Source organism: Balaenoptera physalus (genome assembly GCF_965194825.1).
Source record: "Balaenoptera physalus genome assembly, chromosome: 7".
Taxonomy (NCBI): Eukaryota; Metazoa; Chordata; class Mammalia; order Artiodactyla; family Balaenopteridae; genus Balaenoptera; species Balaenoptera physalus.
In genome coordinates this window covers 4,378,623-4,393,747 of record NC_138886.1, presented here as the reverse complement: position 1 = coordinate 4,393,747, position 15,125 = coordinate 4,378,623, and the positions used below count along the sequence as shown (strand labels likewise).

Sequence of the window (15,125 nt, the reverse complement as noted above, 5' to 3'; positions counted from 1 at the left end):
TGTCTGAACTATTTCATAATTTAAAAAAAGAAAAAGTAATACCAGGAAAATGCTACAGGTGAACTACTTACCTCTTTAATTTTAGAAGCAAGCTCCTGCCTTTCTTTTGAAACTTTGGCAATTTTTTCATCTAATTCTTGCCTCTGGAAAAAATCAGAATGCCATCATTAAAATTAAGCATTTTAAAAAATGCTTTCCAATGGACTGACTCACATTTCAAAAGGGTGAGCCAGTACTTTACCAATGAAAAACTGATTCACCCAGTGTGTTTTCTCTATACCAGTATTCCTGTATTGCTGTGTGTCAGAGTTTAGCTAAGCTACTCCATGGTACTGCTGCCCTGGCATCCATTTTGTTTGGCCAAGCAGCCTGCAGAGACCCCAGACTAACACTAGGCCCCTTCACACACACGCACGCCCTAGACAGCAGCCCGTGGAGTCACCAGCCCACCAGCCAACATAAGCTCTTGTGATTAACAGTCTCCCCTGCCATCCAGTGCCTTCCCCTTATATGCCCTTTAGATAAGGCCCTCCAAGCAACTTACCAAAGCCCTGCTCTTTCGGTTACAATTGGCCAATCCAGCCCTAGCCTGGGAACCACCCATGGACTCAGATAACGACATGTGCGCCAGGGCCTGCCTCTCTCTGTCTGCACTCTCCCTTGACCTGCCTGCCATGCCCCTCAAGGCATGCCTTCCTTATACCTTTTTCAAGACCTGTGAAAATAAACTTCTCTATTTCGATTTCTCTTGTGGTCTGTTTTTAAACATCAGCTCATTATCCAGCAACCCAACAACCAGCACCCCATGTTTCAATTAGTAGGTGTTAATTTGATAAATTCTTTTTTTGGTGGCCACACTGTGCGGCATGAGGGATCCCTAGTTCCCTGAGCAGGGATCGAACCTGAGCCCCCTTCAGTGTAAGTGCAGATTCTTAACCACTGGACCACCAGGGAAGTCCAATAAGTTCATAATACTGTGTATGATTCAGTTCTGTTCAGGGTATTGCAGGTATGCTCTTCCTGCTTAAGCAGGCCAACCCTTGGGGCACCACTTATGTGTTATCTACTCTGCCTTCATGCTATTAACAGTGGCGTTCAGTGGCTAAAACAGATTCCACATGGCCTGCAAAGTCTAAAATATTTACTATTTTGTTCTTTTAAAAAAAGTTTAACCCCTAATGTAAGGCATACCATTTCTGTGTACATTTTTATACACAAATTATGCTATTCCACAATGAAAGAATGGCATCAAATACTCATCAACTAGTTTATCTACGAGCTATTAAAAAACACTGATCAAGAAATGATTAGATACCTGTAGTTCCCTTCCACCTCGGCATAAAGCACGCTGGCGGGAAAGTTCATCTAGTTGATGATCCAGAAATTCCTTTCTTCTATGCATCTCCTGAATATGAGAAGGTAAGTCTTTTTCTTTAAAAAAGAAAAAAAAAAAGATATAAAACTGCTAATTCTAACAAATACACACATATGCATACACAATGAGAAGAAAAACTAGCTTTCAAAACTAGACTACTTCTAGGGTCTCCAAATTACCTTTAATGCCGCCATTTTCTACCATACAAAAAGAAACAGAAATCAATTAATATATACCTTTATTCAGTACTTACTCATTCTGTGGTTTACTTGGCTGTCCAAACTGAATTTTAGGACCTCAGTATTAATAGACTTTTCTGGACCTAGACGTACTAAATTTATATCTCCACAGTTTCCTGTCGATAAAAGTCACACTTAGAGATTAATAAGAACACTGTCAATCTCTGTACATAATAACTATTTCTAAGCAAATATATTAACAATCAGAGAAAGGAGCTAACATGAACTGTTAATCAACCAAATACCTGGAACTGCGCTAGAGGTTCCACACACATTCTTTTAGATATGCTTCATAAGTATCCTATAAGGCAAGGACTTATTTCCACCTAATAAAAGTTACTGAGGTTGCATAACAGTACACTGCAGAGTTGAGATTCTATTACACTAATGCTTCTCAAACTATGTTCGATACATCACTCCATGGTAAAATGTATTTGGGAAATGGCGAGTGAAAATAAAACAAATTTCTTGACCATAGGATATTTCGAAGGTGAAGACTTTTATCTATTAATACATGTCTGAATTCCCCAAACAGAATCTTACGCGACCATCAAATGCTTTTCTGCAGAATACTGAGAACCAAGGTTTTGAAACTCTGCTCCACATCACAATGCCACTCCAGGATCTAAGGGACACAAGATGCTGGAAATTCTGGAATATGGTAATTCCAAAAACTGTCAGCAACATTTAACTGGTTGATTAACCACATTTTAATTTTAGGTTAGCACATTTCAGATATTATTTAATCTAAAAATCTCCCACTGCTTCACTGAACTAAACTATAGCAACCATGCAGCGTTTATTAGTACTTATCCCAATCAGACACATCACATACTTGTTTGCTATCTCCTTCCACTGAATCCAAGTCCCATAAGAACCAGGTTTTGTTCTGGTCACTGCCTAGAACAGCAGCTGGCACATAAGTACAATAAACATATGTTGAATGAATAAATGAACTCATTATACAGCTGTCTACACATATTTTTGTTCCTAGTTCAGCTCATTCTTCTAAAATTTGAAGGCATCTTCTCTAACCAACATTTACTTGAAGGTTTCAAAACTGCTAACTTGTGTTTCTACCAGAAAGGTGGATGAGATTTATACCCACTATAAGCACCTAAAAATGCTCCAGAAATTAAAACAGACATCCTTCAAATTGCAGGGTGAGCTCAGAAGGATGTAAGAGAAATTCCTAGGGGCCAAAAACAAAGAGAAAGGTAAAACCAGAGGCGAAAGCCCCTGAGCTGCTGTGGCTTCCCTGGAAGGAACAGGGTGAGGGCTGGTCACTCTCTAGGTGCTTAGGTGTTTGTTTTTTAATTTACATACAATAAAACGCAGAGATTTAAAAATCCTTAGTTCAATAGAGTTTGACAAATATCTACATCAGCAAAACTACCATTCCAATCAACATACAGAAATTTTATAATGGGGGCTTGGATTTTAAAGCCCACTAGAAAGCAAGAGGGCATGGAAGAAGTGGAGGGATGAAAAAGACATGAATCTATCTTGGCCTGGGCTTAGCTGGGAAAAAAATAAACTCTCTTCTAGGACTTTCCAACCATAGGCCCACGCCACATGTGGACTTAGAGTCTAAATACATAATACAGAGAAGGACAAAGGTGACCCAACCAAAATACAGTTGAGATTTTAAAAATGAGAATATAGTGAACAATGTTATACCAATATATTTGAAAACCTAAGGTGAAGTGGAAATTTTTCTTGAATAATATGAATTAGCAAAACTCACTCAAATGTAGAAAACTTGAATAAACCAACAATTAAAGACATTCAGCAGACAGAAACTTATCCATCTGTCAAAAAATAGACAAAAAAACAAACAAACAAGAAGTCCCCCCAAAAAACAACACTAAAAACAAATTAACCTTCAAGTAACAGGTAATTCTGTCTTATACGAAACATTCCAAATAAATGTCTGAATAACTTCATTTTTAAAGTCTGTATAACTTCAATACTAAAACCAAAGATATGACAAAGAAAAATTACAGGATGGCCTCATTTTAAAAAATCAATAGCAATCCAGCAATGTGTTAAAAAATAATAGTACACAACCAAGTTGACCTTATTCTAGGAATCAAAGATATTTTCACATTAGAAAAGCATTGTAGGGAATTCCCTGGCAGTCCAGTGGTTAGGACTCGGCACTTTCACTGCCATGGGTCTGGGTTCAAACCCTGGTCGGGGAACTAAGATCCCTTAAGCCTCGGGGTACGGCCAAAAAAGAAAAAAAAGAAAGAAAGAAAGAAAGAAAAGAAAAGCGGGAATTCCCTGGTTAGGACTCTGTGCTTCCACTGCCATGCAGGGGGGGATGGGGGGGGAGATGAATGAAAAAAAACTGCATGCAATAAAATTCAACACCCATTCATTAAAAAAACTCTAATTAGAAGGGGACTTTTTTAACCTGATAAAGGGTATATACCAAACCCCAGAAACAAACATCACACTTAATGGTGAGATGTCCAAGGTATTTCCTTAAAGGACACCCAGGACCACTGGACATAGTGAAAAGAAGCAAAAATGAAAGTACTGAAAAAGAAGAAAAAAGCTGTCTTTACTGACAAGAGATGTCATTTTCTCTCTAACAAAAAATATTAAAAATCCAACCTAGACACGACACTTGTGCCACCTTCGTCCGAGCCTTCTCGTGTTGTCAACCCACACCTGAAAAAGTGCTTATTACCCTCCCCTCAGGGAAAGGAAAGTGAAAACCGCGCGGGAACTGTTCTCGGTTGTATAATGTGATACAAACACTTTGGAGCAGAACCGGGCACTATCTAGAAGCTGCACAAATCCTTCAATCCAGCATTTTCATTTCTAGGTATATATACACTAGACCAGTGTTTTTATAAACTCTTTTGACCGTGATCTATAGCATGAGGTACACTTCACATTGAAAGCCAGTATACTCATACCTCACCAATAAAACAAGTTTCACAAAACAATACTTACCCCTCACTACCTACACTCTAATCTTTTCTGTTCTCTTCTGTTCTATCTTATCTTGTTTAAGTATGCTGGTTCTGATCTCCCTAAACTGATTTCACAATCCACTAACTGCTCACAAGCCACAGTGTGAAAGCACTGCCCTAGCAGGCTGTACGAATACTCAGGAGACGTGAGTAAGGACACAGTACTCCAGTGCGCTCCCTTCAGCTGCTGTACAGTACAACACGATACAACTCAGTCACTGCAGTAAACGTTTTCATCCTGCACTGGAGAAACAGGCACAAGTATAGGAATAAAGTTTGAAATAACAAAAAAAAAATGGGAAAGAACTTATATTTCTATCAATGGATAACGAATAAACTGTGCACTCATACGATGAAATACCCTATAGCAGTTAACATGAATGACCGTATCCACATACAGCGATACATAAAGTCATAGTTCTCACAAACATACTGGTGAGTAGAAAAGTTGCAGTTGACAATGCATTTTAGGTTTTAAAAGCAAATGAATTCTACATGTAGCTAATACATATGCAATAAAAGGAAAAACGTGTGTGATCCCTCCGAATAAAGACGACACATCCCAGCTGCTCTTGCAGCTGGTGTGGCTACGGGACTAAGTTCCGGCCAAAAGGAAATAAGCAGAGGTGCTACCGGCAGCGTCTCAGAACTTTCCTTAAAGCACGGCTAGTACATCTGTCCCCTTTTCCTTGCACTTGCTAGATGTGACTACTGGTGCTGGAGCAGCCACTTCTGACCATGAGGTGCACTAAGGAGTGGGGGGTCACACGCAGTGGAGCAACAAGGTAGAAAGACCCTAGGTCTCTGAAGACTCGGAAGCAGAGTCATCATGCCAGTATCATCCCTCAACTGCCCATCTCTGGGCTTCTGAGTAAGAAGGAAATAAACTTCTATCATAGTTAAGCCACTGTATTTGGAGTGTCTATTATTTGCAGCCCAATTTAATCTTAACTGATTTAAGTCACTGCCAGGTAACCTCAAGGAAAATAAAATTTGGTTAGGGAAGACAAGATACATGTGCTTAGAAGAGCAGCCCGACCCAGAGCCGTAACCACGCCACTCAGGATGGCTGGTGTGAGAGTAGGTGTTAATAAGGTTAAGTGCACAGAAATGACTTTACACATTCGCTCAAGCATCCCGAATCCTTGGTGGCAATGCTCTTCAGTCTGTCAACTGTACTGAAAAGACTTATCCCTGTGGTATACTTTACATCTCAACTCTTCAGCTTCTCCGCCTATAAAATGTAGATAGTCAGGTTATTTATTGCGTGGCTCAGAGGACTACTCTGAGAGTACTGACACACAGTGAGCACTCGGTAACCATAAGTGATGACTGCTCCAACTTTTGCGTCACTAAACATCTACTAAGTCCCAACTGAGTGCCAGGCACTGTTCCAGGCACTGGGCTTACTACAGTGAACACATTTTTAAAAGCCCTTGCCTTGGTGGAGCTCATTATATTCTAGCTATACTGAACCATCCAAGGTTCTCTGGCTTTTGGTCCTTTTTCTTTACAGTAAGTTCCACGAGAGTCCTCTCCCCACTTCACTTCCTCATTGCTCTTCCAAGTTTCATCTTAGATATCATCTCCTCTAAAAGTCTTCCCTAACCCTTACACAACTGAATCAAGGGCTGCTCTAAGGTGTTTCAAACTACCCACATTTTACTCCTATTGTAGAGCTTCTACCTTTACAGTGTAACTGCCCACTGATCCATCCACTTCCTGTCTCTTTGAGGGTTTCACGGTTGAAACCTCAGTACACAGCACAGGGCCTGGCACAGAATAAATGCTCCAAAATATTCACTAAACGAACCAGTAAGTACACATGGGCCACAGCCTCAAGTAGAAAAAATTACCAGAACTGGCTTGCTCTTTGTCGTTCAAAGTTACCCACACTAAACACTGAAAACAAAAACAAATTAAAAGCCCACATAAGTATCATACCCAAAGGATTCCTCTTGTCTTTACACTTCTCTTTGAATTCAAGGATAATTTTTTTCATAAGTTCATCAACAGCTGCATTGGAAGGTGCACACACAAGGACACGGTTTTGTTTGATTTTGGCATTGGAGTTCTCATCTGAATGCCCCCTCCTCTGGTTCGACAATTTGCACCAAACAAACAAACAAACAAACAAACAAAAAATACTGATGAGCTCTATTATGCAGTGTTATAGTTCTTCTCTACTGCCACATATATTTGAAAGTTCCCCTAATAAATAGTTAAAAGTAGGTAAAAGCACCTACATCTTATATTGATGTTAAAAAATTACTCTGGCAGGGAATTCCCTGGCAAACGAGTGGTTAAGACTCGGTGCTCTCACTGCCAAGGGCCCAGGTTCCATCCCTGGTCGGGGAACTAAGATCCCGCATGCCGCATGGCGTGCCCCCCCCCCAAAAAATTGCTCTGGCATAAAATTTTACAGTAACTTCTCTGAGCCTTACCTTACTATCCACTTATTTTATTCAATATTCAATTCAAAATGTAGCCCAGGAATACATTCAAGATGGTCTCCTGGGATTAGCTGTGACCTATAATAAAGCCTGAAGACCACCATTCTAGCCCTTAGCATTAGTTTCACACAAGATAACATTTTCTGTTCCCTTTATGTCTTATAACCTTCTCTACCTCTGCTACCGGTTTATCTGATATAGTTCCACACAGTATCAAAAAGATACACAAAAGTGAAGGGAAAAAAACGCACTTTAGTACTTATTTACACGTTAGTTAGAGTAAAGTAAAACAACATACTCAATTAAGGGCACAGATGCCCTCGTGCACACTCTACCTCTGTCAGTAGGCGGTACAGGAGGCCCACAATGGTTTTTGATTTTCCTGTCCCAGGTGGTCCATGAATCAGACAGATCTTGGCAACTGCTGGGGAGTGTTTCACCATGGCATATGCAGTTTCTATCGCTTTCTTTTGGTCTTCATTGAAATCTTTTAGGTAGGCAATCTATACAAAAGACATTAGTGAGAACGAGTGGTTGTTCCTGTGATGGCACAGGAGAGCAAGAGAGTGGAAAACATCTGTTTGAATTGCTGCTGACCTTTGTCAGGCAGAAGCTTTGGTGATGATCAGGCAAGACTCCAAAATGACCCTTAATCTAAGAACCACTTTCACTACTGGAAAGAGCTACTGATGAGTGTCTACAGGCCTCAGTCCATCTGCAACAACTATATTTTTATTTGTGATTCTTATATAAAGATGATCACAATAAACTGTTTTGCACTTTTCTTCTTTTTATTCTGTGGTTCTTCCCATTTTAGTCAATTCTCTCTTTAGACAGTAAAAACATGCCAAGACTTCCTTTCCTAACACAAGTGATACCGTCGAAAAAGCATGGATTTTGGGTCAGATCTGAGTCTACACCTCAGTTTCACTCAAAAGCTAGGTCTCTAAACTCCTAACCTCTCTGGGCTTCAACCGTTGGCCAATCATTAAATCTGGGATTCCTTAGAGGGTGAGAACTGACTGAGAAAATGCATATGAAGGCCCTAACACAAGACAGGGGTTCAAATAACATTCCTTTCCTTCCGCCTGTCTCTGTGTGAATTTCCTGGAACTTACACACAACTCTTACAACAATGAGAAATATGTGTTCACACAAAATCACAACTTCATCGTCACACTGGCAACAATACCAGTCAATGCTCCACTGATCATTCAAATGCAAAATTCATTCCATTAAACCTACTCTTACTCTTGCATTTAATCACCTAACAAACAGTTAAGTAGGATGTTCACCTCACATTTTAATGTTGCTCTTCAAGCATATTTTCAATTCCTTTTTGCACTCTACCTTTTTTCCTGAGGTAAGCTGACTAACCTAACACAAAGAACTACTTTGCAATATTAAAGAAAACTAAGCACTAAAAATGTCACTGGGCACACATGGTGACTATGTCTTTGTTGTAGACAAAAGGGAACGTGTGACAGATAAAAATAACATGATGCGGGCTTCCCTGGTGGCGCAGTGGTTGAGAATCTGCCTGCCAATGCAGGGGACACGGGTTCGAGCCCTGGTCTGGGAAGATCCCACATGCCGCGGAGCAGCTGGGCCCGTGAGCCACAATTACTGAACCTGCGCGTCTGGAGCCTGTGCTCCGCAACAAGAGAGGTCATGATAGTGAGAGGCCCGCGCACTGCGATGAAGAGTGGTTCCCACTTGCCACAACTAGAGAAAGCCCTCGCACAGAAACAAAGACCCAACACAGCCATAAATAAATAAATAAATATTAAAAAAAAAAAAAAAAACAACATGATGCTTTAACATCTTGACATGGAATGTTCTGACTTTCCCTGTTATCAAATGACTATCACTCACAATTCTCTCAGATGCTGTAGTTAGTAAATCTTTTGTACAGAAGTCCATGGGGTTTGGATTCAGAATGGCTCTGGCCAGTTGGCTCCGACCACTCAGCAAAGACATGGCTTTCAACTTCCTTTGTGTAGTCACCAGAGAGCTGATTACAAGACATTTCACGAATTCATTTAAATTGACTGGTAAATTATGTTGCGTCTGGATGGAAAGGGAACACTCCGATTTCCCATTACGCACTATTATCAAGAAGGAGAAAAAGCAATTTCAGTTACCAGTGAATCACAGTGTCCAGTTAAAAAGGTTATTCAGAACGAGGTGTTTTGTAACATGTTTTTTATACATCATTTAAATAATCTTCTAAGTATCTACTGAATGCCTCCTAAGAACCAGGCAACATTCCTGTCCTCTGGAGGCTTATTTTTTAGAAGAAGGGGGCAGATAAGCAAATAAACATGTCAGGTGATGGTAAGTGCTAGGAAGAAAGCCGAGAAGGGGGATGAGGAAGCGATGAGGGTTGTGAGGGAGTGTTATTGTAGACAGGAGAGTCAGAGGAGGTCTTCCTGATAAGATGATATTTCAGCAGAGACATGACATTAAGTGAGTGAGCCATGCCCGTAACCGGGGAAAGTGGGTTACAGGCAATCAGCAACTGCAAAGACAATGAGGCAGCGAGGTGCCTGGATTATTTTCAGAACAGGGAGAAGGCCAGAATGGCTAGAAGGAAAAGCAGGGAGAAGCGAGCTAGAAGACCAAGACAGTAAATGCGGCTACACTACATAGGGCTCTGCAGTTAATCACTCTGAACATGACTCTGAGTCAGGTCAAGAGCACAGGACAGCTCCGTGCAGGTAAGTGACATGCACTAACTCACACATTAAAAGAATCACTTATTGCGAATGAAGAATAAACTGCAATGGAAAAAGCACAAAAAGACAACTTAAGAGGCTAACATCTAGGTAAAAGTGAATGGTCGTGTGGGCCAGGAGGTAGCAGGAGAGGTGGCGCTTGGATGTAGGATATATGGCAAAGGAAGATCCAATAGGATTTCCTGATGCATTAGATGGAGCGTGTGAGGGAAAGCAGGACTCAAGGACGACTCTGAGGTTTTGGGGTGAGCAACTGGAAGAACGGGATGGAGGTCCCACATGCTGAGATGGGAAAAACCGAAGCAACAGCAGATGTCAGGCAGTAAATCAAGTGTTTCTTTTTGGAGTAGGTTTGAAATGTCTAATAATCTCCAAATGGAGATGTCAGATAGTTGGATGCATGAGGAGTTCAGGGAAGGAGACAGAAACCGTTTCTAAATCTTAGAAACAGAACTTCGGCAAATGTAACCACTTGTAAGAGTTGAAAGCACAGATGAAGCTATACATCCCTGTTGCTAAATGCATCTTGCACAAAGAACTGAGCTCTGATCACACAATAGTAAACATGGCACACCAGTTATGATGCGTCACAATGTTGAACTCTAAGAGCTTTGTTGCTATTTTTAAGATATGATGCAAAAAGGTGAAGGAATAATGATCACATATTCTCTTCACATAACAGAGACTAAGAGAGCAGCAATGTCAAAAAGGCGGCTTGGCATGTATCAAGCGTGTGGACTTCGTAGTCAAACAAAATTAGGTTTCAATTCTGGACCTAGGGTTGAATACTAAGGATGTCTTTGGATAAGTTACTTAACGTCCCTGAGCTCTGACTTCCCAACGAGCAGGGAACAGACCATTCTGCTCTGCAGGGCTCTGGGGAAAGACGATAAACGCGCACAGGAAGGACAGGGCACACTGGCTGGCACATGGTCAGTAGTCCTTAAATTCAAGCTAACATTATTTTTGTTACGCTACCTTAGGGAGAGAAGTCCCTACAACACGATGGATGGGAGTGATGAAACACTAAACCCCTCTAGTTGCCTTACAATGAGTTATGTGTTTGGTCTGCTCATCAATAATTAGCCACAAAACCAAGGTTGGAATGTGATTTAACAAACAGATGGTTTGCAAATTGTCTGTTTTATAACAAACACACTGACAGATGAAGGAATTTACTAGAAGGAGAAGACATTACAAAAGAAAGCTTTTAAATCCTAAGTCTAAAGCAATAAATGCTGGGCCTTTTCCAGCTGAGTCCAGAAAAACTAAAAGAGGACTCTGAATGGTAAGTGATCAACCCAGCAAATACAGTCCGGTAAACACAGAGCAAATACACATCTGGTAAACGTACAGCAAATATAGGGCTGGTAAATAAATGTATAGCAAATACATGGCTAGTAAAGCCTAATTTAGAGAGAAATTAAACGATGAGCTGCTGACAGATTTCTCTTCAGTGTCTCATTAGGTACTTACTGACTGAAGTGCGGCGGAATTTATGAACATAACCACAGTAATATTCATGGGGATCCTGCATGCGATGTCTCTCGATATCCTTCTTCTCTCCATTTAGTCTTTCAGGAACCAAAAACACCAAATCATTTTCCTTTGGATGAAGCTGTTTAGCTAGTTCACATTCCTCAAGATAAACTATAAAACAATAAGAAGTCAGCATTTATTCTAACAGAATTGTTTTACATGAGATTAAAGGATATTAAACCCTTGTACTAAGTTCAAGCAAGTATACAGCACTAGTGGACTTTGTACATACTTCAAAATGATAGTCTAAGCTAGTCAGCATTGTCAAATATTGATCACACAGTATTATAAAAGTCTTCTTAAAAACTGCTACAAAGCCAAAATAGATGAAGTCATAAAAACAAAAGTAGCTAATTAATTTCTTTTCCTTGAAGTTTATCTTAGTTTTTAATCAAGAAATTTCCACTTTTGTGCCCTACTTTCAAAATCCCAAGAGAAAATCTGGAAACAGATCCATGTACACATAAGAATTTTGAGCCTACTAGTGGCATTTCAAACAAGGTGAAAAGGACAGTAGTAAAATAAATGGGGCTGGGAAAACAGAGCAAGCTCTGAAGTTAAAAAGTTCAGTACCAACTGCCAAATCCAGCAACAACATACCGAACCAAAGCACGAAGTACTAGGATTAAGTAGACTGAACTACTAAGTCAAAAAAGAATTTTTAAAACGCATCATGTAAGAAATGTCTATTTGAAGGCATCAGAGAGCAAATACAACAATGAAGAATTATTCTGTTGAGATCCAGAACAATGTGGAAATCCATAGGGGTCAGCCCAGTATTTTCCCTAGAAACATCTGAACTCTTCAGGGAGTGGCAGCCAGGAACTTGAGCAGTACCTGGGATAGCCTTGTACAAAAAAAGAGGCAAAAACTGGACTCCAGGGCCTGCATAGATAGAGTAGGCATCCTGGTAGCCCTCAAGCTTCAGGTTGGGACCATGAAGGACTACACCCAAGAATGAAGGCAGCTTCAATTCACCCGAGTACTTCAGGAAAGCTCAATCCTTTAAACCAGATTAAGATGATCCCACATTGCTAGTACTCCCAGAATCCTGGCAGAAGCAAAGAAAAATCCTCTCTGGAAGAAGACATCCTATCACCCTAGGCCTCTGATTATTTTTTAAATAACTTTCCAAAGACAATGACCAACATATTAGAGATAAGCAAAGCACCAGGAGAGAATACATGAACTAGTACACTCAACAAACAAACAAACAAAAAAGGGCTGCACAAGGCACTACACAGAGTACAGTCGTACAGTCCTTGAATTGGTTCCAGGACCCCCGCAGACACCAAAATCCTCAGATGCTCAAGTCCCTTATGTAAAATGGCGTAGTATTTGCATATAACCCACGCACATCCTCCAGTACACTTTAAATCATCTCTAGATTACTTATAATACCTAATACAACGCAAACGCTATGTACATAATTGTAAATCCAACATAAGTGGTATGTAAATAGGTGCTGGTGCATAGCAAATATGTTTCTCTGGAATATTTTTCCCTGAATATTTTCAATCCACGGTTGAATCCGATGATGCAAATCCCGCAAATACAGAGGACCAACTGTATGTCTTACACAGTTTAAAATATAGAGTTAAAATACGTAACAATAATAATATACAAAGTGGAACAGATAAACAGGGTTAAAGTTTTTAAGATTTTGCCTTATCTATGGAGACACTTAAAGTATCGATTAAAACTGTAAACTTTTAAATCAATCATGCACGCTGTTAAGTTTTCACCTGAACTACTAAATGGCAAAAGAGGTAAAAATTGAGGTATAATTTCCAAACTAAAAGAAAAGAAAAAAATGAATGGTTCAAAGGTCTCACATATATGTAAAGAGTATACTCTAGTTCTATCAGTTTTTTCTTTATATATTTTATTAGGTATTCAAAATGGTCCTATCTTCTGTTAACTGAACTTGCTATCACTGTGAAATACTCTCTTTTAATCTCAAATAATGCTTTTCTGCCGTAAAGTCTATTTAGTCTGGTATTAACAGAGCAAAACAAGTTTCTTTTAGTTGGGTTTGCATGAGTAGCTTTCTCCAATCTTTCTCTTCTAACCTTTCTGTATCCTTATGTTTACATGTATTACTTGTTAACAGCATATAACATGCCAATACTGATCTTGAAATAACTTTTTCTACCCAAAGATACTAAGGCTACTTAGAAAATCACAAGCTCACATACAGGATAAAAAATATAGATGGTATCGATTATATCAGGTAGCAAAGAAAGCTCTCAAAGACTAGTAGGGTCCTGTCTAACGGGCTTAGGAGCCAACTTGAAGAAGCCAATTACAAAGACTTGAAACAGAAGTGTATTTAAGTCCATGTGTTTATAACGAAAAAAAATTTTTTAAAAGTTCATTGGTCAACCCAGCACTTGCAGAGAATTAAGTCATTATTTTGAAAACTGGTCAGGAGTCAAGTATCAATACTTATTCTACCCTTCTTTATAAAGTATACTACTGAATAATCAAATAATATGGAGCACTTTCTCTTTATAGAACTACAATAGCTAATAAATGAAGAAATGATCAAATAAAAAATCACCATTTTGTATCCTTTAGTAAAATAATTAATCTAGGCATTAAGGATCAACGGTTATAGAGCAACAGTCAGCTCTACCCACCACCAGAGCCTCCCATCAAGCCTCTTAGATAGCCTCAACCACCAGAGGGCAGACAGCAGAAGCAAGAAAAACTATAATCCTGCAGCCTGTGGAACAAAAACCATATTCACAGAAAGACAGACAAGATGAAAAGGCAGAGGGCTATATACCAGATTAAGGAACAAGATAAAAACCCAGAAAAACAACTAAATGAAGTGGAGATAGGCAACCTTCCAGAAAAAGAATTCAGAATAATGATAGTGAAGATGATCCAGGACCTCGGAATAAGAATGGAGGCAAAGATCGAGAAGATGCAAGAAATGCTTAACAAAGACATACAAGAATTAAAGAACAAACAAACAGAGATGAACGATACAATAACTGAAATGAAAACTACACTAGAAGGAATCAGTAGCAGAATAACTGAGCCAGAAGAACGGATAAGTGACCTGGAAGACAGAATGGTGGAATTCACTGCTGCATAACAGACTAAAGAAAAAAGAATGAAAAGAAATGAAGACAGCCTAAGAGACCTCTGGGACAACATTAAACGCAACAACATTCACATTATAGGGGTCCCAGAAGGAGAAGAGAGAGAGAAAGGACGAGAGAAAATATTTGAAGAGATTATAATCGAAAACTTCCCTAACATGGGAAAGGAAATAGCCACCCGAGTCCAGGAAGCGCAGCGAGTCCCATACAGGATAAACCCAAGGAGAAACACGCCGAGACACATAGTAATCAAAGTGGCAAAAATTAAAGACAAAGAAAAATTACTGAAAGCAGCAAGGGAAAAACATACAAGGGATAAATAACATACAAGGGAACTCCCATAAGGTTAACAGCTGATTTCTCAGCAGAAACTCTACAAGCCAGAAGCGAGTGGCATGATATACTTAAAGTGATGAAAGGGAAGAACCTACAACCAAGATTACTCTACCCGGCAAGGATCTCATTCAGATTTGATGGAGAAATCAAAAGCTTTACAGACAAGCAAAAGCTAAGAGAATTCAGCACCACCAAAGCAGCTCTACAACAAATGCTAAAGGAACTTCTCTAAGTGGGAAACACAAGAGAAGAAAAGGACCTGCAAAAACAAACCCAAAACAATTAAGAAAATGGTCATAGGAACATACATATCGATTATTACCTTAAACGTGAATGGATTAAATG

The 15,125-nt window shown here is 39.6% G+C and overlaps 1 protein-coding gene across 8 annotated transcripts in view; it reads right to left on the bottom strand.

Moving 5' to 3' along the window:
- Window positions 1–15,125, bottom strand: part of SETX (senataxin) — an 80,995-nt gene that overhangs the window by 17,988 nt on the left and 47,882 nt on the right. For all 8 annotated transcript variants that reach the window (XM_082468062.1, XM_082468060.1, XM_082468061.1 and 5 more), the window contains 7 exons: window positions 11,269–11,442; window positions 8,930–9,162; window positions 7,390–7,557; window positions 6,546–6,696; window positions 1,629–1,730; window positions 1,316–1,431; window positions 72–143 (listed from right to left, as the gene is read on the bottom strand). In XM_082468062.1, the coding sequence (XP_082324188.1) occupies window positions 72–143; window positions 1,316–1,431; window positions 1,629–1,730; window positions 6,546–6,696; window positions 7,390–7,557; window positions 8,930–9,162; window positions 11,269–11,442 (1,016 nt within the window). The remainder of the gene's footprint in view (window positions 1–71; window positions 144–1,315; window positions 1,432–1,628; window positions 1,731–6,545; window positions 6,697–7,389; window positions 7,558–8,929; window positions 9,163–11,268; window positions 11,443–15,125) is intronic.